The 23,678-nt window shown below is 36.8% G+C and overlaps 1 protein-coding gene across 4 annotated transcripts in view; it reads left to right on the top strand.

The window, feature by feature from the left end:
* Window positions 1–20,211, top strand: part of ANKRD31 (ankyrin repeat domain 31) — a 62,958-nt gene extending 42,747 nt beyond the window's left edge. For 2 of the 4 annotated variants that reach the window (XM_054003411.1, XM_054003410.1), the window contains exons 21-24: window positions 1,161–2,211; window positions 5,467–5,607; window positions 6,199–6,295; window positions 19,989–20,211. In XM_054003411.1, coding sequence (XP_053859386.1) covers window positions 1,161–2,211; window positions 5,467–5,607; window positions 6,199–6,295; window positions 19,989–20,140 — 1,441 coding nt within the window. In that variant the 3' untranslated portion in view covers window positions 20,141–20,211. Of the gene's footprint in view, window positions 1–1,160; window positions 2,212–5,466; window positions 5,608–6,198; window positions 6,296–15,550; window positions 15,648–19,988 lie in introns of all 4 variants that reach the window. The other 2 variants (XR_008441295.1, XM_054003412.1) reach the window with 2 other exon arrangements.
* Window positions 20,212–23,678: the final 3,467 nt, after the last annotated feature.

The raw sequence follows: 23,678 nt of genomic DNA, 5'->3' as shown, positions 1-23,678 counted from the left end.
GTGTAAAAGCCCATCGTTGTCATGGATTACTCAGTGATTGACTGTATGCTGATATGTTGATGGCACATGTATTCCAAACACATGAGATACCAAGCAGTATCACAGTACAGACAACAATACTGTCAAGATGTGTTTGTTCTGTCCTTGTTCTGAGCCATCTAGTCTTAGTGTGCTTTTGTCATCCCCTCAACAGTCTCTTTTGAGACTGATGTGGTATTACCTGGCATGGCATCTCTGCAGTGGGTGGCCTTAAAAGCAAACCATACTGCAGTTCCATTTCCCACAACTTGTGTTACTTCTCTATCTTCCCAAAATGATGCTAGAGTTGTAGTAATGCCACTAATCCCATAAAGGGTAATTAGGAGAAAATAGTGTTATGCTGTACACTTTCTTGTACCAAAGAAAGTGGGGTAAATAAAGAATTCCCTTCCAGCAGAAAGGAGGTAAAATCCCCCAGGGAAGGGGTCTCACAGGAAGGAGGCTCACTCTGGGAGCAGGGTCTGATGAAGGTACAGCATTCCTAGATTATGCAGGCAACATCCTAAACTGTTCTGTCCTCTTTACTTAAAAGTCATGTGGCATTGTTACAATGGTAGCTTTATGAAATCTTTTGTCGTGTACAAAAGATTTTATAAAATAATCCTTATAGTATGATCCTTATTGTATGATAAAATAATCCTTATAGTATGATCCTTCAGGAGCTCATCCTGAACTCATTTTAAAAGGCTCCAAAGTAGACCTTTGAGACATGGGATTCAATGTGCTACTATGATATGTGGTAATAAAAGAGAAGTTGGTGATACTACAGGCTCAGTTTTGATTCTTTGAATTAAAGGTGGTATGGCAGTATAAATCCTGTGAATTAAGGAATGGTATAGGCAAGGCTATTTCTGAAGTTTTAATGAATAACATTCTAATTCTAAGCGATTCCCACCTGCATCTTAATTCTGTATCCTGCTATGGGATTCTGCACTTTGTTGTTCATAAACCTGGGATTTCAACATCAAACTTCATACATGATAAAAATATTGTTCAAATTTTAAATGTTGGCAGATTTTAAATGTTGAAACATGTTCTTTGTGAGTTATGTCTATTAACTGTTTTAATTTTGTACTGTTATTTACAGTAACTTCAATGTCTTTATTTTTTATTTTCTATAGGGCTTCAGTGGAATCATTTAAAAAAGGTGCGCTAAGGAAACAATTAGTTAACCTTGCTTCTAGGCAAAAGAGCCTGTTGACTGTTGCCCAAAACCAGGAAAAATTAGTGCAGAAAGTAAAAAATTACAGAAAAACAAGGCAAATGTTCAGTTCATCATCAGATAAGCAAATCTCAAACATAGTTACTTTTCATGGAAGCGATACAAGACAAAGTTTAACTTCTAATGAAATCATGTGTCCTAACACAGTAACATTTAGCATGGGGCTTGGTGCTAGCCCACCTAATGGAAACAGAGTAGAAGCACATCTCTCTTTAGAAAATAGATTTTCAGCTCAGGAATGCATCCAGCATCCACACATCTGCTTGGATGAGAAAGGAGCAAATAAAGAAGCAATTACAAGCAAGGAGGCTTCTGATCGTGCTTTGGCATCTGAAAACAGAGTAAGAGAATATGCCTTTGACATGTCAAAGCTGACAAATGTTGCAGAAGTGATGACATTGCCTTCAGAACCTACCATTTCCACAGCTAAAACAAAGTGCTCACAGCAAAAAGACATTGATTGTGTAGCAATTGTAGGGCAAAGAAACAGGTCTTTAAATCCCACTTCAATGACCAACACACTAAATGTTGTAGAAGCCCAAAGCACTGTTAGCAAGAATGTCTATCAGACAACCAATGACTGCAAGCAGGTTCTTTCACATGAGGATCTGCACAGATATGTGAATAAGAAAGAAGCTTTCCAGCAGCAACAGCAACTGCAGCAAGAAATTTTATTAGCATCTACAAATTACTCTAATACTTTGCAGCAAATGGTCTTTCAGAGTAGTGAGAATTCATTTAATGCCAACCTGATGCTTACTAATCTTTCCTCAAATACAGACTCTCCAGCAAATACCAGTGAGAAATCTTCACAGAGTTATGGTAATCAGGAATGGGAACAAAAACAAGTGAGATATGGATGGAAGAGTAAGAAAAAGCATCAGTTGATAGATCTGCTTGAATTGGGAAGAATAAAGCCTGGAGAAAATGTTTTAGAATTCAAACTGCAGGTAATTGTTGAGAAATAATAATAGTAATAATATTAATATTAGTGGATAATGAAAATACCCCACACACTAAAACGGGAAGCAGCAGTTCTCATGCTTTAGTGTGCATCTTCAGCACTTACTAGTGAATATTTTTAGTCATTGGTTATAGATAACTGTTCATGAGTTTAAAAGGAAAATGATATGGATGAAGTCTTCTGTCAGCCCATAATTTTAAAACCCAGAATATTGCATAAGTAAAATTTGTGTTTAACTTTGCATTACCAGTTTGCTAATATTTCTTATCGCTATAACCAGAGTGGAATCTTTGGCTGATGTACATTGTGTAATACCTGATTTTCATACTGGAAGGAGCAGGAATGTAATCGTTGTTATGACTTAATGTCATTCTTGGAAACAACTGTCAAGTCCCAAATAAAAAATGTGACATCAAGGATTTTGTAGTCCTGTAATAGGCACAAATACATGCAAAATTTCATGCTTACACACTTGCTGATTCTATAAGCATACAGTATGGTATGAACCATATTTGGAAAAAAGAGAAAACCCTCTTTTTTAATACAAAAGCATTTCCCTGTCCCTCAAAATAAAGAGCAGATTTTCACAGCAGCTGCTAGGGGCCTGGCTTAGTATTGAGCATATGAGGGAATCATTGACTGAATGACATGTTAACTAGTGTCATGGTTTGACACTGGCCAAATGCCAGACATTCACAAAAGTCACTCACTTGCTTTCCCCTGCCACAGCTGGGCAGAGGAGAGAGAAAAATATAATGAAAGCTTCACAAATTTAAATAAGGACCAGGAGAAAACACTTCAAGGGCAAAACAGGCTCAGCTTAGATGCTCAAAGTGAATTTATTGCTAACAAAATCAGAGGAGGATAATGAGAAGTAAAATAAGCCCTTAAAAACACCTTTTTCCCCCAGCCCCTCCTTCCTTCCCACTGACAGCACAGGGAGACAGGGTGGGGATTTTGGTCAGTTCATCACCTGAGGTTTTCTTCTGCTGCTCAGGGAGAGGAATCCTTCCCCTGTGAGGCTGTGGGGTCCCTCTCACAGGACAGAGTTCTCTGTGAACTTCCCCAGCATGGTTCCAATCTCACAAGTAGCAGTCCTCCCAAAATTGCTGCAACCTGAGTCCCTCCCACGGGCAGACAGTCCTCCCAAAACTGCTGTGTTGTGGTCACTCTTCCACAGGGTGCAGTCCTCCAAGGACAGGCTGCTCCAGCCTGGGAGCAGGGCCCCCTCTCTCCATAGAGTCTCCCACTGGACCACAGCCTCCTCCAGGCATCCACCTGCTCCAGCATGGGCACCTCCCCCATGGGCTGTGGGTGGATCTCTGCATCCCCCATGGATCCCCATGGGCTGCAGGGGCACAGCTGCTTCTCCATGGTCTGCACCACGGCCTGCAGAGGAATCTCGGCTCCAGCACCTGGAGCACCTCCTCCCCTCCTTCTCCACTGGCCTTGGAGTCTCCATGTTGTTTCCCTCACACGTTCTTACCTCCTCCTCTTCTCTAGCTAGGAAAATCTGTGTCACTTTGTTTTGATTTTCTTCTTATATATGTTATCACAGAGGCATTACCAACATCTCTAACTGGTCCAGGTGTGACCAGCAGCATGTCCATCCTCAGAGCCATCAAGCTCTGCCAGACATGATGGAAACTTCTGGCAGCTTCTTACAGAAGGCACCTCTGTGGCTCCCCTGCTACCAAAAAACAGGCTGTGCAAAACCAACACAGCTAGTTAATTTCCAGGGCAGCATATTGATAAAAATATGAAAAGTTATTTTCAGCCAACTCACCAGTTTAGTTAATGTAGAAACAAATCCTTTTCCTACACCCATAATCTCAGGAATGCTTTTCAGCTGAGAGCTGCCATTTCGTGTGTCTTGTGTTATGGAACATAGGGTAGTGTAAGTCACAAGGCTATACATCAGGCCATATGATAGGTATGGAGACATGCTTCTTTTTTTTTGAAGAACATGTAATATTTCTTTGAACTGCAAGGTAGCTAAGTGGAAGGATGAAAAATTCAGTATTCCTACTGTAATTTTTCAAGACAGTTGTCTGTGATAGTACATAGATCCTAAGGACTTATAACCCAACACTGCAAGTACTAGTGTTCAGCATGTACAGAAGTCAGTGATCTTTACTAGGATGAAAATGACACTCATTTATGTCTTGGAAGATGTGCTGTGGAAATTGAAATTGAGAAGCCAGTGTCTGTTGCATTGCAAAGAGATGATCAGTAAATTTCCCTTCTTTACCATTATAGAGATATATTTGATAACAGTATACAGTTGGTACATAGTCCTTACTTAAGGTTAGCTTTGGGCAGGCAGAATGCAATTGTTGAATGCTGTAGACCTAGGTTGTGAAACTGTGAACTTATGAACTCAATTGAGTGCTCATTAAAATATTTGGGTTAATTGTCTTAATTTAATTCTTAAAGCAACCCCAAGCCAGTGGATATGGTAGGAGTAGGAGATGGTTCAGTATTTTCTGGTGCATCATTCTGTTACTTGGATTGTTTAACCTTATGAATGATACGTGACCTTACTAAGTTCTAACAGAGTTGATCAAGAACTAATTGTTGCATTATTTAGCTGTGTTAGTCAACTGAGGCCAATATGACAAAACTATGACTTACTCAACTATAAACAGCTATAACTTGTGCTTCTGGAGAGGTGTAAATGTTTGCAGAACTGGGCTGTATTAACATTATGAAAGAGGCATTAACAATAAGTTCATTCATACTTAATTTTGCATAAGGTTAGGTTAGGTTGTTAGGTTCCTCCTAAAACATGTAAGTGATATCCCTTGATATAAGCAAAATTTTTGTGCAAATATGTTTCATGTTTGACTGGTTGCTGAAACTGCACTCTGACATACATGTACCTCGTATAGCCGTTTCTTGTTTCACAGATTTGCCTCGTGTAAGTGCCTGAGTTAACTGTTGCACATTAATTTACTCAAAAAGCCTTGTTATGTGTAAGAGGAACTAAGATACAAATACAGTTCTGACAAACACACATAGGGAGATTTGTCCTCTGATTGGCTAAAGCATCTTGTTCTGGTGGAATAAATCATTTTATACAGTTTTTGATAGTTGCATTAGATTACTTAACATTTTTTCAGAGAAAAACAGAATTAGCTGCAACTTTTCAGCTATATTGTTCTTTGGCATTTTTCATGTTTCAAAGATCTTATATTTGTTAATTTATGAATTGAATTTTTTTTTTTTTTTTTTTTTTTAGGAATTTAGTCATAAAGCTACACTCTTGAAGAATGGCAAGATCAGAACCAGTAAGGGACAAATACTACAGAATCCAGTTCAGTGGGTTAAAGATCTACTAGGAAGTGATATTTCTGTGACATGGAAGTATGTGTGGAATAAGGTAGGCCTGATATGATTCCTGAAGTTAGCAATAATGAATGGCTGTAACAAGTTTCACTAATCTAGATCTCCTTACTGTTATTAAAGCAAAAAAGGGTACAAATCTGAATTTTAAATACCTTGTCACTTTTAATAATTGAGCAGCAAAGAGAGCTTAGTTATTAAAATGAGCTGTAGCTACATAGCTGTATAGTGATGAACTCGCCATGAATGTTGAAAGAGTGTGGAATGCTCACACTGTAAGCTAAAAGGGATTTGAAAGAGTAGCTTTAAAGATGATTGACTGATAGAGAAAACTGAAAGGTAGTTTGAATAAAAAGGAGCAAACTTACTCAAATATCAGGGTGTCATGCATGACTTGCAAACACACTGGCAAAGTTTAAAGGGCATTACAGATGGGCTGTATTATGCTTGGGTTAGAATTCAAATTAGCTTAATTTCTTCTTGATCTTGACAGATACAGATTAGGCTTACAAGTGCACAAACTCAGTTGTAAAAGAAAAGTGAAGTTTCTACACCTATCAAAAAAAAAAAACAAAACCCAAAATACTAATTAAAACAATCAGTTATCCATCTAGATTTCTTTTTACAGGTTACATATCTTGGGACAGAACTGTCAAAATTTAGTGTTGGTGAAGTGTCAGTTTCCACTTACCTAGAGTTACCAACACAGGAAGGAAACCCTTTGGGTATGTACCACTTAAAATCTAATATTCTTCATAACTGAAAGCAGCAGAAAGTGATTTCTAAAGAATTTAATGCTCAAAATGCCTCTATTGCTTTCTGATTTTTTTTCTGGGGTATATGGTTGTCACTGATCTTGATCTTGAAATGTAAATAGTGCCAGAACTTGTACATGAAGTCTAAAAAAGTACACTTCTTCCATAAATTTGTTGTGTGAAGAGAATAGTTACTAATGATTTGGTTGCTATGTAAAAAAAACATGTAACACTATATATTAGAATATTTATTATTAAGTGAAGTTTCGAGTAAGCTGTTTCAATATTTATTCTATTGCCCAAGCAACACTAATAACTAGGAGGATACTTAATTCTCTAGAAATAAAAAGTCAAAAGAAAAAAAGTATGTTGATACTGAACAAAATGACACTGAACAATTTTTTCAGAACTGCTTAGCAAACTTAAGAACTTCAGTCTGATTTTGATAAGCAATGTATTATCAGGGAAACACAAGTGACTTTGACAGACAGTTGTACTTGGAGGCCATAAAGCTTTTGGACTTTTGGATTGATTCTGTTAATTTGATAAGACACTGCACTTCATGTGAACTGGGATACCAGGGTTCATCTGTTTTTAACATACTCAAAGTAAATTTAAAGATAATAGTTCAATAGAACTAACTTGATATTCAAATTACTGTGTTCTACTGGTATTTGCTTCAGGCTAAGAGCTTCCAGATTATGAGTTTATTTTTCCTTTCTTCAGTAACTTCAGTTTATACCAGGTGTAAGTGACTCAGATCTGGATTTAGTTTCCAAACTTTTTGATAGGCCCTTGAAGATTTCACTAGTTCTTCTGAATTGTTTGTATTGTAAAAAATTTGTGATAAACATTGTAACTTCCAGAACAGAGAAATCGATTTATTCAAAAACTATTCTTGACAAACAAAAATCAGTCTGAAGATCAGCAAGTGTTTTTCCCAAGTAGTCCAGGGTCATCTGGAAAAAGAGTATTTAAGGAAGTTTTTTTGTGATACGTGATTTAAGATGACAGTAACCACTGCCTAGCTATTAGTCTTAGGTGAGAAGCTGAGGGAGGGAAAATCAACGTGTTCTCAGCTTCAGTTCCATTTCAGATACTATATGGCCAGATATGTAGGACATTAAACAGTGTCTTAAATTGTTTCAGAAGAGGATTAATCTGCATTGTTGTTTTGTGAGTACAGTTCTGGTCATTGGACTACCCTCAAATGGTTTCCAAGCTCAGTTCATGAGTTAGCTTGTTCCAAGTAATTTTTCCAACAGGTACTTTGACTGCAGCCAACCTGCTCAAAGGAGAGGAAAGTTTGCTGGTGTGGATGTGAATTGTTCTGTACCGCTTACCTGGAGACATTCCCAGGCACTCTTTTATCCTTCTAATATACTTACAGCCTGTGTGTATTATATAGTAGAAGTATTTTCTGCTTTTCAGAGAACCAAACTTCTTTTTTTCTTTCTGTATTAATGATTTTTTTTTTCTGCACATCCCAGAACACTGTTAAAAAAGAAGACTGGGGCCTGGGAATGTGAGCAATTTTGGAGGAGAATTATTTTTAATACCCCTCCCTCACTCTCCTTGTAGCTTCCCATACCTTGGCCCAGTGTTCATTGACCTACTGTGTGAAGAGCATGGATAAGTGGGAAGAAAATGATACAAGCAGTGGCTAGCTACACCTAGCCATCTTGTAATAGAAAGAAGCAGCTACCAATGAACTTTTGGTAAAGCCCAGTTTAGGAAGCGTGTCCTAGGAACCTCTACCAAATCAAGGTCCCTTGGCAAGAACAGAAGGAGCTGCTGTTCTGTAGTGGCTAACATAAGAAATGATCAAGTTTTTCATCTTGGTTGAGATTCATAAGGTGCTTCAACATTTATATAGCATCAGACTTCTAGTACCTTAGGGGTGTTAGTCCAAAAAACTTGAAGAGCCCATGAAGTAAAGCAGTTCCAGACCAATGCATGTATTTAATAGAAGCATTAGAAATTGCCATTTTGGAATTGGCCATCTAAATCCTAACTAAATTTCAGTGTAGGTATCTTCTTTCAGTCTGACTCTTCAGTCTCTCCTAGGATCATGCTAGCAGAAAGCAAGAATTACTGTATTCAAGCCTGAGTGAAATGTAAACATTAAGCAAATAAACAGTACTTTTAGACTATCTGTATACAGGAAAACAGAAGAAACAGTTATTATATGGCTTAGAATTTTTCTGTACTTTCTGATACTTGTCATAATATTTGTTAAAAATGACCAAGAATAACAAGGATTCAGAAGCAGATGTCAGCTGAAGAACAGATTTAAGTTGTAGAGCAAATGGTATTAGGTATTTCACATTGAAATTCCAGCGAAGTGGCTTAAAAGAAAAGCTTATTCAGTTGTTTAAGTAAGTGTGATATGCACATTCATTTTGCAGATTGCTATTTCAGGAAGACAGTCTTTGGAAAACAGCATGACTAGTCTAATTCTTGTGCTCAGGCAATCCTTTACTGCCTTTAATAACCATTAGCCACCTGTAAAGATTAAAACAACTCTTGTTCACCTTCAGTTCATGAAAGGTCCCAAAGTTGTATGGAAGAAGAGTGTTTTCAAGGGAATACAAATGATTTCTTAGTGGCTGAACCATAAGCTATTTTGAAAGGTTTATGTTATTTCAGGATGGAGTATTAAATTTTAAACTGAACTCAGGAGGAATGCTTGAAAGCAAGCGAGAAAGTTGTATATGCATGATATGGTATGTTTCTGTTTTCCTTAAGGCAAGCAATGAAACACATAGTAGCCATTTAGTTGGCTACTTTTCAAGTTAGAGTTTTGCAGTGTCTGTTGTAATTTTGCCAAGGAAGATTTAGATTTAAAAAAAAAACCCAAAAAACAAGGCCAAATCATCTTACAGCAGCAACCACTGGGTTGGTAAAGGAGCAAAGGAAAAGTTTGCCCTTACATGTGTTAAGTGATATAAGACTAAGTGAAAATACAGAAAAACAAATTAAGAAAAATAAAAAGCATAACTTCTCTGCGCATTAAGCCATCAGTGTTAAGTGATACTTCTTGTTCTTAGAACAAAAGTATCTTTCATGCTCCCAGGAAAGAATTTTATCACAAGGAACCTCCAGCACTATCAGTGTCTGCATTGCTCAGCTTCTTGGGTGCTTTGACCTGCATGATATGCAGTCAAACACCACATCCCTGCCACAAACACAAGTTGTGGGAGCTGTGTGCTGAAGGAGAAGCAGCTGTTGCCAGGGAATTTATGAGTAAGTGTTTTTTTAGCAGTCTAGAAAACCTAATGGTGGATGCAAAGGCTATACAAGAGATATCAAAGGAGAAAGAAAAAGAGGTGGCATGGAATTGATTTGTGTGTGGGAGGGAAGGAGTGCTGGGGAAAAATGATGATGCTCCTGAGGGTTTAGATTGATATAAATGACCCAATAGCAATGTTTTTCAGAGCTCAATATGGTTGACTCTCCTGTGTCCAAAGTAGAAACATTTTGCTATTTTGGTGAACAAAATAACTTCATATCATTTTGAGAACTCAGTTAAATGTCTCAAAAAAAAAAATAATAGCATGGAGGAATGTATTCTGGATTTAGATGGAGAAATATGATACATTGCTAAATGTATAGCACTTGGTGCTATAGTCCAGTTGAGGTGTCAGGGCATAGGTTGGACTTGATGATCTTAGAGGTCTCTTCCAACCTCATTATTCTGTGATTCTGTGATTCTGTAAATAATCTTGAGTAATCTAATTTAAAGGGTGGTGTGGAAATGCTTCTGAAAATATTCTGACCTTTGTGTAGCTGACCAAGCTTGTAACTTTGTGTTTTCAATATTGCATTTTTACATTGATTGCACATTAAATCCTATCTGTAATACGTGTATGATTTGAACAGTGCCTATCGTACTTAATTTGGTATTTTTGCCACTACTGCCTGTGATTACACTACAGAGGGATGACCCTGACTCACCACAGTGCAAAGTTAGAGTCATCAGCTCAAACCCCAGTGCCAGATAACAGTGCTGAGCCAGGTCTGCTGTGAGAGGCAGTAAGACAGAAAACAGAAGTGAATCTAGTATCTTAAATGAGAGGGTAGAAAATTTGGAGGAAGGTGGTCTTTAAAGTTACAGAAAAATAGATTATCTAGTACATTTATTTATATAAAAAAACCCATATTGAACCGCTCTTTGATATTAATTGAAAAGTAACAAAGACAATGGTTTATAGGAGTTATGTATCTCTGCTGAACAGATGAACAGCCACATTGACATTTTCTCAAATATGCCTACTATTTGTATTCTACTTGCCAAAATAATGGTCTTGTATCATATATGGTCATTGTCACCCTACCACCTAGGTGCTCAGTCCTGAATCAAAACAGTTACAGCAAGAGTGTAGAGTAATACTGTAGCAAAAGTAACCATTAATGGACAGAGGAGATAATTCAAAGTTAAAGATACATGTTATAATAAAATTTGATAAACTGTAAATTTACAGGAATGTTGTTACATAACTAAATTTTTGTTCATACCTACTATATTTACTCTATGAATTGAAGAAAAAAAGCTGCTGAACATGCAGTATAATATGTAAAAATTCATCCACCATCTCAGTTTTGACATCTCTGCCTTGTGGATCTCAAATCTTTTGTGTAGAGGTCTGAATAGAAGCTTCTCAAGTTTCACAGTCTGATCAAATTTTTTAAAATAAACTGTAAAAAGAAAACTCCTATTTCAGAAGGAAATTCCTTTGCAAGCATCTCAGTATGTCCTTAAATAAGTCTCTTAAATGAAATTTTGTAAGCACTACGAGAAGGCCCATAACCCATAGATGGATTTACTGCATTGGTTTGCCCTCTAGTTCTGTTTCCAAAGAACTAGACACAGACAAAATGCCACCGCTGTTTTACTTTGTGCTAAATAAAATCTGAATGTAAAGCTCAGCTGTATAAGTTTGCTTTGAACTAGTTTACTTTGTGGGCTTTACTAGTCCTGGAAAATGATAGAAGGATAATTAATTTTCATTTTCTTGATAGTCAGTTATCCTGTCTTGTACACCAGTACAAAGTTGTGATGCTGAAATGGCTGACTTTACAGGAGAGTATTTAAATCCATGTGAATAATTCCAGTTAAATGAAACTTAGCTATTATATGTATCGGTACCTAAACAAGTGTAAAATCAAGCTACTAGAAAACACAGCATGTGCATATTTGCAACAGTCTTCCATTATACTTGTAAACTTTTCAAGATAGGGATCTCATATCCATATTTGAACTGTTAAAAATACTTTGTAACATAATCCAAACAACAAATCTAGCCCATTGTAAAATAATATATTTTGTACTGTACTGTACTCTGCATCAGAACCCTGGTTCTGGTTAGGCTCAGACAGTTACGTCAGAAACTACTTTCACTAGAAAACTTTACTATTCTCTTCTTCATATTTTTGAAGGAAAGTGGGAAAAGATGATGAATAACATTAGTGATTCAAAAGTCAAGATGTAAACTGAGAACCCCAAGTTTATTATTTCTAACAAAAATAAGCATGGCTTAAGGAACTTGATTCTGTATATCTGAATTTTTCGGATTGGGTATTGTTGAAGTAGTAGCTTATCATACTATTAATAATGGCAACAGTGATGTGAAAGAGAAGTACTTGAAATATTTAATAACCCCCAGCAAATAAACCATATACAAATAAAAAACAAAACCCTGACATCTCATATATATTTTTTCTTCCTTATCCATAGTAGAATATTCTTCAACTACACTATGTCCGCATTTATATGACTCTAAAAGACAGGGATATTAACTATATACTTTGTATTTTGTACTTGGGAAGAAAAGTGAGATTGCAGACAAAAATGTCTATACATAGTATTTTTCAGTCTCGAGGTATTTCAAGGTGCACTGTTCTCTCTTCTTTATGGCTTACAGACAAAATACTTGAAAGTACTTTTCAGTACTGTAAAGTTCCAGGCATTTGCTTTATGTGCTTACATGCTTTACAAAGAAGTGCACAGTTCTGTCTGCAGAATTTACAAAGCAGTATTTTCCAGTAACTGCATACCTTGGCTGAGGCTTAGGCTTCCTTCATCTTGCTTTCAAAATCCTCTACCTGCTGTTATTTGACTGTCAGCAGGGTAGAAGGTAAAATGTCACATGATTGATTCAGATTTAAGCTATGTGGCCAGCAAGAGCCAAACAAAAATCACTTTTCATAGAGCCAAAAATTGTGGATAGGCAGAAGGGGATGGCAGAAGAAATAACTATCAGGGACTGCATGACATGGAAACCAATTCTAATGTCTTATGTGTAAGCCATATTTTTCTGAAATTGGAAAATTACTTCAGAAGAAACCAGATGATACTGTGATTGCACAGAATCATAGGCTAACATAGGTTCAGTGGGACCTTTGGAGGTCTTCAGTCCAACCTTCTGGTCAAAGTAGGACCAGTTTCCAAAATTAGATAAGGTTTCTTGATGCCTTGTCAAAGCAAATTCTGCATATTTTCAGGGTTGGGTATTCCTATGCTTAACCATGCTCAGGATGAATTTTTCCCCAATATCTAGTTGGAAACTTGCTTGTTAAAACTTTTGCCCCTTTTTTTGATACAGAAACTATGTTCCCCTAAGAAGTCCAGCTAAGAGTACTTAAAACTGACTCCTACTTGAGTGCGTTGGACATTGGCTTTCTGACCTTTTTACTTTGTGAAACAAGTGGTAAAAGAATCCTTTGATAACAGATCCATCTTCTTAATCAGGTGCACTATAGCATTTTCATCTGCTTTGGTGGTCCTGTGGAGACTGAGAGAAGACTGAGACAAAAGAACTGTTGTAGATTAAGGAATAAGTCTTTCCTTGTCTTACTTATGAAAGCAAAAGCAAAAGCAAGGCAATGTGAGACACATCAGCCTTCAAGAGGCACTGGCTTCTGCCTGCTGCTTTGCTTTCGACAGACAAGAGACTATTTTGACATCACATTGGTAATATGAGGTGAAAATATTTAGGAGATTACCTGATGATTGTATCTTGGGAAGTGTTCAAATTTTATCATTTTTTATCTGGTTGGTGTTTTTTTCAGGAATCACTTTTAACAAAGTTACAACAAAGCTTTTAAATAGAACAATTCATTCTTTCAATCCCCATGTTGTAATAGTGTAGGAGAAGGCTCTAGAGGTTGTTCTGGGGTTGTACATAAAGCTCAAAAAAAACAGCCACTGTAGATTTTGCCAGTGCATGAAAAACAGGAGCTGTTAGTTTTTCAAAGGGCTGTTCTGACCTGAAATGAAACTAGATTTATAACTTGTCTTCTGTTTGTTCCAATCTGCATTTCAGTCTGCTGGGTTTTAATTACCCAAGTTTGGAGCTGGAACTTTTTATGCACTATGTTGGCACATTAATTTCAGGTTTTCTAAAACAGTTAGAAATAATTTTAAAGAACCATTTTCATTTCAAGTGAGTATACAAGTGAATCATTATATAATTAAGTCTACAACAGTAACATAATAGGTTAAAAAGAAAGAAATGTATGTTGGGAACCTACACCCTCCTAGTAAGACGAGAAATAGTCTCCTACCATTATTTTTAAAGCAATCTTTGGGTCTTTTAAGAACAGATACTAGTATATGCTCTTGTGGATGTTGAGCTCAAAACCATTAATATTGATATTTAAATACAGTGATGGACCTTAATTGAGAAACTGAAAGGTCAACTGGACAGCTGTGTAAAAATATTTTTTTAATAGAAAATATTTTTTAATAATAAAAATGGAACCAGACATTCTGTTTTATTCTAGAAGTACTTATTTTTTATTTTATTTATTTACAAATTCAGTCTTGAAGATAGATTCTGTTATGGGAGGATGTGCACAATTCTCAATATTGGCTTGTATATCAATTATACTTCTCTCACCTTTTGGGGATAAAATCATTCTACATCTCTAGCAAAAAAGAGCTACTAAGATTTAAATTGTCATTTTGTTTCTCTGACGTACTATTGAAACATTGCTGGATTTCTACAGTACATTGGTGGACTTAACTTTGCCACATTGTTAAATGAATAATGTAACAATATCTTGATCCACCAATCCAAGGTACCAGAAAAATAATAATTCAGAATATGTCACATAATAAATATTTGTTACTGTGTAACAGCCATATACCCCAGGATATGTAGGAGAGATAACAGGTACTATATAAAATCATGATGTAGGCAGAAGGTTAATGGAAAATAATATATTCGTATCACTTATGTGGGTAATGCTCTAAAAAAGCCTGTAAAGCAATATTTCTATTGTACATTTTTCAGACAATTAGAAACAGATGAACTATTAACCGTGTGTCTTGAAAAAGCATAGCATGTTTAGGTTCATTTGTGGGAATAATACTTTCTACCATATGAAACATAAAGTAATATAAGAATTCAGTGTAAGCCTTGAAACTGATGCTTTAGAATAAAAGGCATGAATACTTAGTTTCTAATCATACCTGCAAGTCCTTTTACTATGCAGACACAGTGCAACAAGAAAGATCACTGTTATGGAGTAGTTCGAAAGAAGAATGATTCTAAACACCTAATATTTTTTTCTGCTTTATGACATTGCTTTTACCAGTGTCACTGGATACATAAAGAGACCTTGAACTTCTGAGGAACTTCCTTTATTGAGTGGAGAAAGACATGTTTCTTTCTCAAATATACAATTTTATCTAGAAGGAATGGAATAAAATAATGAATTGTGAAAGTATAAATTAATTTCCACATTACTGCTATACAGATTTCAGTTATAGGCAGATGATGGACTGAACCTATAGATCATCCATGATGAGTCATGCCTGATATGTGAAGAAAGAAACCATAGGCTAAGGTACTATCAGGACGTGCTCTATGTCCTTCTGGCACTATTACAGCTGTTCTATGAATTATCTGGTCATTATAGTACATATAGAAGAAGCTTCCAAACTGAAATTATTTATTTATTATTGTGATGCTATAAATAACCTTTGATTTTTTTTTTCAAAGGTCCATAATTACCAATGCAAAAAAAAATGCAGTGTGCATGATTTAGGTCACTTGATAGATTAATTATTGGGGAAAAGGTATTTTCAACAGTGGGATGGAGATGAACACAAAGAATCATAATGCAGTTAGTCAAAATTTCTGCTAGCGTGTATCTTGTAGCGGGTGCACACCACTTTAACTTTAGGTGTCTGACTGATATAATTGATCTGTTCATTAGAAGAAGAAGTCTCCTTACTGATTGGTTTGTAAGGACAGAATCTGTGGACTCCAGCATTTACAAGAGAAAAAAAGAATTGACATCTATATCATGTAAAGTGAGTCAAGAACTGTGGGGAGACCTGAAAAAAGTGAATGCATGTAGAGGGAAAAAACTATTAAATTACTGGGAAAACACTATGTTTTGTCAGATAAAGTTCTGCTCTTAAAATGGCAATCTGTCCACACACATCTCTTTTTCCAAAATACCAGGTCTCAACCAGATTTTCTTTCAATTTGATAGATCATGAATACAAATTTTAAAAATCCTGAAGAACACAAAAGGCAGTTACTTGCTTTCACTCAAGCCTCAGGAAAATATTAACTAAAATAAGTTCTTAATGTGTCTGTAACAGAAACCATTGATACATTCTAATCTTAGGATAGAAAAAGAGCTAGCTACCAGGCCATGTGTCCGGGTTAAAGGGAAATAAGGCATAGGAAAGCTTTAGTTTCAGGCTAAACTGGCCAAAAGCTCATATTCCTCTAACTGATATTTCTTCCTCTTCCTTAATAATTGTAGAATATAATGAAATCAGTACCATGTTGAACTGCCCTGGTGAACTTTTCAGCTTAGTTATTAAATTTCAGGTGTTAATCCTGGTTCTAGTGTCCAGGTTCAACGTAGCAGGTAATAGGAACACTTAATCTGAAAGGAAAGTTATTTTCAAAATTATCTCTAGCATGGGCAGAATTATTGTGCCTCAATCCAGTAGCAGCCTTTTTTTAAAGATTCAGAAGACCCAAAAATGTTGTTTATATGAAGTACTGGCTGTCATTTCTGAGGCCTTACTTGGTCTGAATAGACAATGCCCGTTGGAACCCCTGGGTTGTGACTGATCTTTTCTAAGTTCTTGAGGGCAGTGTGGATAAGGCACAAGAAATTTGAAAGCACTTAAGACAGATTTTTGTTCTATTAATATTCTGCTATGGCAGTTTAGATTCAATGCTGTCACCTTTTAAGTGTGTTGTTCTTAGATCTTCTCTTTGCTTACACATTTATAGCCTGTGTCTAGGCTAGCTGTGCTGAACCAGATCCTTTTGAATCAGAAGAATAAAATCTCCTGTGGCTTTGCCAGATACTGCAAATCAGTTCATCCTTCCCTCAGATCTGATAATCATCATTACCTATTTTATAGAAGCTTTTAAACTGTATTTACTAATGCTTGTAAATTTACTCAAATATTTTGCCTAAACTACTACAGCATTTAAATTCTTTTACAGATAATTTACATCAGTAAGATAATTGTAAAATACGTAACCCAGTTTTTGGGTACTTCCTTGCTTGGGAAAAATAGTGTAGATATTAGTGGGATTTTTAAGGCCTCATCTTTCAGGAGCTATTTTAATGATCAGAAAATGGTGACTCTGCACTGAAGTGACAATCTTCTCTTCACTGACTAACGTTTATGCAGCTGGAGATTATATTCTGACATTCATGTAGTTGCACCATTAATGGAAATTCTCCTTAAGTACAATTTTCAGATTCTTAGCAGCCACAGCGGACAAGGACTGGTAGAGATGCAACAAAATGGAAACACAAGTTGAAAATATTTAGAGTGGTTTCAAAACTCTAAGACTAAAATAGATGCCTTGAAAGACAGAAGGAATGTTGATAAGCAGGATGGAAAAGCTATCAAGAGACAACATGTGTTTTCCCCATACTTATGAAAAAAAAAAACCCTCATTCTGATATTGATACTTTATCTTACTGTTCATGAAGATGATAGAAGACTGACAGAATAGGACAGCAAGGGTGGAAAAGCAGAGAAAGGCCCTGTTTGTGTGTCTAAATTTACTAAGTTTGCTTCTATACCCAAGGCACTGAGTTTTGGATAACAGTATAGGAATCTTTCTTGGCTGCTTACAGCCTCCAAACTGCCAGTCTTTTTTAAGGGGATTAGAGTTAACAGTCAGGAAAGTGCAGGAAGAAAACATCAAAGTGTGTATCAGAAGATTAAATATAGTAGCAAAGGGAGAGAAAAAGGGGAGAAAGACTTGAGAAAGAAAAATGCAAAGGAAAAAAATCATTGTTGTCAGAGGAAAAAATACAGGGACCAAAATACTGATTCATACCTACTGGGGAAAATTACTGTCTGTGGATATAGAAACTTTTTAATAAAACAACTGGTGTCAGAACTGAGAAAGGTGGTTTTAGGATGTATAAATTACTGTGGTTTTGCTAGATGTTGACTGTTATCTAAAATTACTGAGAAGTGGAGAATATAGAGATTAGATATGTTAATTATTCACTTAGGTAAAGTACTTATGGTGGAATAGTGATGTTTAGTTGACAAAATGTTAATCCAATAAGTAAAACAAATTTGACACAAAGGAATCAACAAAGAAAGCTGTTAGCTGCTGCTGAAAAAGGCAACTTCAATATATGTATTTGGTCTTATCTCCCTTACACTTCTCATTTGAGTTGAGAATTTTTAGTCAGTAAGTTAAAACATTGCATTACAGAGAAGAGCCTTTCCAAAGTAAGAAAATTGCATCTTTCCTCCAATTATGATCTGTCAATACAGGATGTTAAATTAGTTTCAGGATTTGCTAAGAATTTTCCTTCTACTTGCATACAAAATGTGGACATTTCAGAACAAAAAAAAGTATTTTTTCAACAAACTAGAGCAGGTTGAAGTCATGCCTGTCATGACATTGTATACTCAGCATTAATGAAAATGTTTCATCTCAGTTTCTGCCAGTTTATTTTCTTTTTAAAAAATCCCAGGCATACTTTAAGATCATTTTTACCTGATGTTGTCTTTAAAAAAACTATTTTGTGATTTTTTAATCCAAGCATTCCTTGTACCCTTTAAAACATCACTTCTAAATGAGTGTGTAAGTTGCCTTCTTCTGGTGTGACTGACTGCTGCTTCATAAGTGTGAGACGTGTTGTGATGTAACTTTCCGCGTGGGTCTTGTGTGCAGCCTGCCCATCTTTGTTGCAGTCAGTGATACTTAAATATATTACAGACATCAGATCATACATTTTGTTCCATTATGTACTGTGTTATGTGTACTGAACATGCACCGAGCTTGTAAGACACACAAGACTCTATTTGCACCTCTGAACACCAACCTCTCTCTTCTAGTAGCAATTTGCTACTTTGCTGGCTTTGGGTGGTATGCTCCTGGAACTCAGGAAGTGGCAGGGAAATCATCACAGAGACATGGAATTAAAGGGTCTAGCACCTGCATTATAGCACAGTTTGTTTTAGCACTGGCACCATTCATATTGTCCATTCAATGAGTATATTTTTTTTCTTAGAATCGGTGTAGGTGACAGAAATTAAAAGTGGTGGTAACAAAGAAAGACTCTTGGGACGGCATATGATTGCCCAGTAGTAAGTACAAGCTAAATGGCCAACTGATGTCACTTCAGACATGTTTTCTCTGCATTTTGACAAAGATTTATCTTGACTGATCTAATAATCCTGAAATATGTATCCTGATTTGCTTCTTGAGGACACTTGAATGTTGTTTGGACACAATATTTTGTTGTTTTGGTTTTGTTGTTGGTTTTTGTTGTTTTTTTTTAAACAGAAACCATCTCCACTTTCATGAGAGTTCCCTCTTTTGACACCATCTGCTATGCGTGACAATTCTGCCCTCACTGGCAGTTTTCTGTGTTGGGCTGGTTGTGGCAGCTCAGTAGCTGTGTTACTTTGTGCAAGGATACTGAAGGGAGAAAGTGGGAATGAAAGATGTATGAAAACAAGTAACTGAAATCTGAAATCCCAAGTGCCTTTTGGAATCTATGCTGTTATGGATCAACGTCTTCCAATATTTTTTACTGGTGGATCTTTACCATGTTACTTTGTTACTGATTTTTAACAGTGACAAAAGTTCAGCTTCTCCTGTACTGACAAAAGTGCTTTAAATTTATGCATTGCAATAGTTAATTCAGTCCAGCAGATACTCAAATATTGAAAATACCTATAGTTCAGTCCTGCAATTTCTTCTGTACAGGTCTACACTTTCGTTTTTATACAGTTGTTTCAGGACAGGCTTTCTCTGTGAGAGAGATTCTGTATTTTGGGAAAGTACATTGAACATGCCTCTTTGTAGACATAATACATGAAATTCAACAGTACTGAAGAACAACTGCATTTTCCTATTACATAATTGGAAATGTCTGGGATGGCTAGCTTCTTAGGCTGGGCACCAGGAGGTGTAGTGTGGCCCTTGTCTCATTGAAGACTGGGTCTGAATGAGACATATTGGTAAGATATTGCAAGTCTTACCCCACAAGATTCCTAGGGCACATGACAGATTCTTAGGGATCACTGAGGTTTGCAAGGTTCTAACTACAAAGACCTTTTTAGCTAATAGCGCCAGTTATTGCTTTCCATTAATCTAATTTACATTCTGTAATCATTTGCATTAATTTTCAACAGGCTCTTCTGTCCAGTTCAACTCAGTGGAAAGTCTGACACATTTTCTTCAATTCCATGAGATAGTAATGGCACATAAAGAGGAGTTTCTACCATGCTCTGCAATGGAAAAGCACTGGAGTTTCTACAAAGAATGCAAAGATTTTGGATTCTAAATACTTCTTGAGTGCTAATATGTTTTTCTTTGCCATCGCTTAAAAGTAAACATTTGAGCTTTTAGAACTAAGTACTTTGCTGCTGTCATTTTGATAAATCATTTGTCCAGCACTTGGGATGATGGAAAGTTTGTTTGGTTAAGTGAGGAACGAGGAAGTACTTAGTAGCAGGCAAAGATAACCGTCAATATTTACTCCTGCACTGCAAGATTAAGAAATGGGGAAGTAGATAGGACTTACACACTGATGTTCATTGTGAATTATATTCCAGGCTGATTACTTGGTACAAACTTTTAAGTTTTAATTTAAGATTAAAGTAACTGACTATCTTAATGGGGCAGGTTAGGCAAAAAATCAAGATGAACAGCCTTGAAAATCATCATCAGCTTTGCTTTATGTGGCATATATATATATATATATTTGAGAAGGGGGCAGGTGCTCAGAGAGGTTAAAAGAGGAATCTCAGCTATTGGAAGTGCTCAGGAAAATTCCATTCATGTACCAGCCAAATCTCTCTGATAGGTAGAAAATGTGCTGGCATCTGACAGGAAATGCAATTAGCCTGTTTGTGGAACACAAATTTTTCCAGGTAACAGCCTCTTAGATATTCATCCCAGTCTCTGGGGGATTTCTATTTGTTTCAATTTTACAGTGTTTGAATCTGCTTTAGTAGCATATTTGTAACAGATTTGACTGTTAAGAGAGTTATCTGCATTCAAGTGATATTTTTGCTCTTCCGTTCTTTGGATTGTAAGAAGAGATAGAATAATAGTACCTGCTACTCCTAATGCCAGTGAATAGTATGGGAAGTATCTCCTGTTAATACATAATGTCAGCAAGCTATTTGGAGTGTGAAGAACTCTTCTGCAAAAATCTGATTGGTGTCTTAAACACAAGTTGTTTAGGGAAGTGAGAGGGGTCTGAGTGCAGGGAGCCAGTACTATGCCCTAGGATGCATGAGCAATCATAGCCCGATGGTTTGTAAGAATAAAGAAATGCCAATGGCTTGGAAGTCAGAAAAGGTAAAAGCTACTGAGTGACAGATACTTTGTAAAGTCAGTTTCACAAAGAAAGAAAATGGAGTGTTCTCACAAGTGCAGCAGCAAACAAACCTGAAGGCATATTGTTTCAAAGGAAGTGCTCATTCAAATACTGCGCTTTCACTGAGAAGTAAAAGGTATTTGGCTGTTAAAATGACCTCTGAATTACATGTTTGTTTGAAATTTTTTCTTTGTTGCAAGATGTCTAATAAAATTAATGTACAAAACCTGGGAGAATTTGACAGTACTATTTTGGTCTATTATATTAATGTGATTACATGACCTAAGGCAATCCTAAGATACAGTGACAGAAAATTGAATGAGCAAGCTGAGCAAAGAGGTAAAAATGCAAAGTGCTACATGAAGACCACTGCCTCTTACAGATGCTGTAAGTAAGCATACATAGAAAGAAAAGAAAAAAGCCACTGAGGCTTTTTTCAGTTTTTCAATTGTATAGAAGTATCTTGAGAAAGGTATTAACTTGACAACATATGGCTTAATATGACTAATAAATGTAGGATTCTGGTCCCCAAATCTTAAAACTCTTAATATTCTCTAATCTCCCTGCTGGAATCCTTTGATCTTAATGTAAAGATCCATTAAGAGAGAAAAAAACTTAAACCATCATGTTTTCTCTGTTTAAATTTATGCTTTTTAAGTGAACTTGTGCATAAAAATATAAGTGGTTGTCACTGGTCAAAGATGGGCAGTTGTTAGTGATGCTAACTGCAGCAGAGTAACAAAGCTTCTACTCACAAGTGGCAGGTCACCCTCCCAGCCCCTTCTGCTGCTTTCACAATTCAGTTCTTTTATTTAGTAGAGCTCTTCTCCACTCCTAGGCTGTGAATTAGCATTTACTTCATGTGGTGCAGGCTAAAGTAAAAAAGGATATAAAATGCAAATAGTAAGACAAAACTCCTGGCATTCTGACTGCTGTTAATATTCACATGGGGAATAAAAGGAGAAAAAGGTGATGCAAAAAGCCACAAATTTAGATTAATATTTCCACAGAATTATTTATTTATTTATTGCTGACATGGAATTTAAAAAAAAAATCAGTGGGAAGATTAATACCAGTAAGGAAGAATGCAAGATTCAAAACAAAGGAATGAGTGAGGAGGAAGATAAGCTGGGAGACAATACAACACAAGATCCCTAGATTTTAAGGCCAGCAGGAACCAGTGCGACCTTCTGAGTAACACAGGTCAGAGGTCATGAAGCTCTGTAAGCAGGGGAAACACATGGAGAAGAGGAAAAAAGTAAAGGCAGGTGCAGAGAGAGCTAAGGTCATTCCAAGCAGAGGATCAACACAAAACATTGCGCCTTCTTGCCAGGCAAAGCAGAGCAGGTCAGGGAAGAGAATAATGGGAATGAAAGCCAGCTTGGGAAAGGTATTTACAGTACTCTAAAGCAATACTGCTTGGGTTTTTGATGATGGAAATGCAGCTAAGGGGGAGGGAGAGGGATGAATAATGTTGCCCTAGGAGTTTGGATAAATTCTTGAAACAGTTGTGGTTGGCAAATGTTTTGTTGTGATGACACAAAGACCTTTATCCTGGTCTTCAAACCTTAATACTAATCTGGAGGAAAACACTCTTTAAATCAATAGAATGAGCAACTGCCTATATGAGACTTGGGCCCTTTATTCTTATCACCAGTAGTTAGTTAACTAGTTGGGTAGGAAATTATATAGGTCATCTGACATTTGAACTGCTAAGTTACTGACCATATCAATAAAAACGTGACACAGGAAGGCAGTAAAACATTTCTAAGGAATGGGACTTTGGAACAGGATTCAAGTAACTTTTTATGTGATTTTTATACCTCTATGTTTTTCTGAGCTATAGATGTGAGGTTTTTTGTTGGGGTGTTTGATTGTTTTTATTAAAACAAAGATTTGGCTTTGTCTGGCAGGAGGTTTTACCACTTACACCAATACTGGTGTTGGAGAGTAACCCACAGGTGAGTTTTCCAGCATCTGTGGCCTTTTGCATTTCTGTGGTGAGAATTCAAACATCCAGTTACATATAACTTGGTCACAGTGGCTTATGCAATTACCAGCCTAAGCCAAGCTGTCACAGCGGTGCCCAGCTGCAGGATCAGCGCTACAGCAGCACAGATGCTCTCCGGTGCTGTGGCGTCTTCCACATTTCTCACCGAGCCCGTGCACTAGGGCCCGAGGCTCTCTGCGAGCAGAGCCAACAGCTCGGCCTGACCTTAAAACACTGGCCTTAGCCTGGAAGTGGTTGGGGAGCTGCAGTATTCCAGCGCAGCGGCAGTTTATTTCACTGCTAAATAAAAATAATAAAACATTCCCAACCAACCTGCTATAAAGCAGAGGCTTAATGCCAGGGTGCAGCTTGTTAGTTCAGAGCTGCAGCTATCGCCGCGCCTCGTGCCCACCCGCCCCGGGACCGCAGCAGCCCATCCCTCTTCACGGCTGTGCGCTCCCGGGGCAGCCGAGAAGAGGACAAGGAGCCTGAGCCCCGGGCTCGTCC

This window comes from Vidua macroura, chromosome Z (genome assembly GCF_024509145.1).
Source record: "Vidua macroura isolate BioBank_ID:100142 chromosome Z, ASM2450914v1, whole genome shotgun sequence".
Lineage (NCBI taxonomy): Eukaryota > Metazoa > Chordata > Aves > Passeriformes > Viduidae > Vidua > Vidua macroura.
This window is presented reverse-complemented; position numbering and strand designations above follow the sequence as displayed.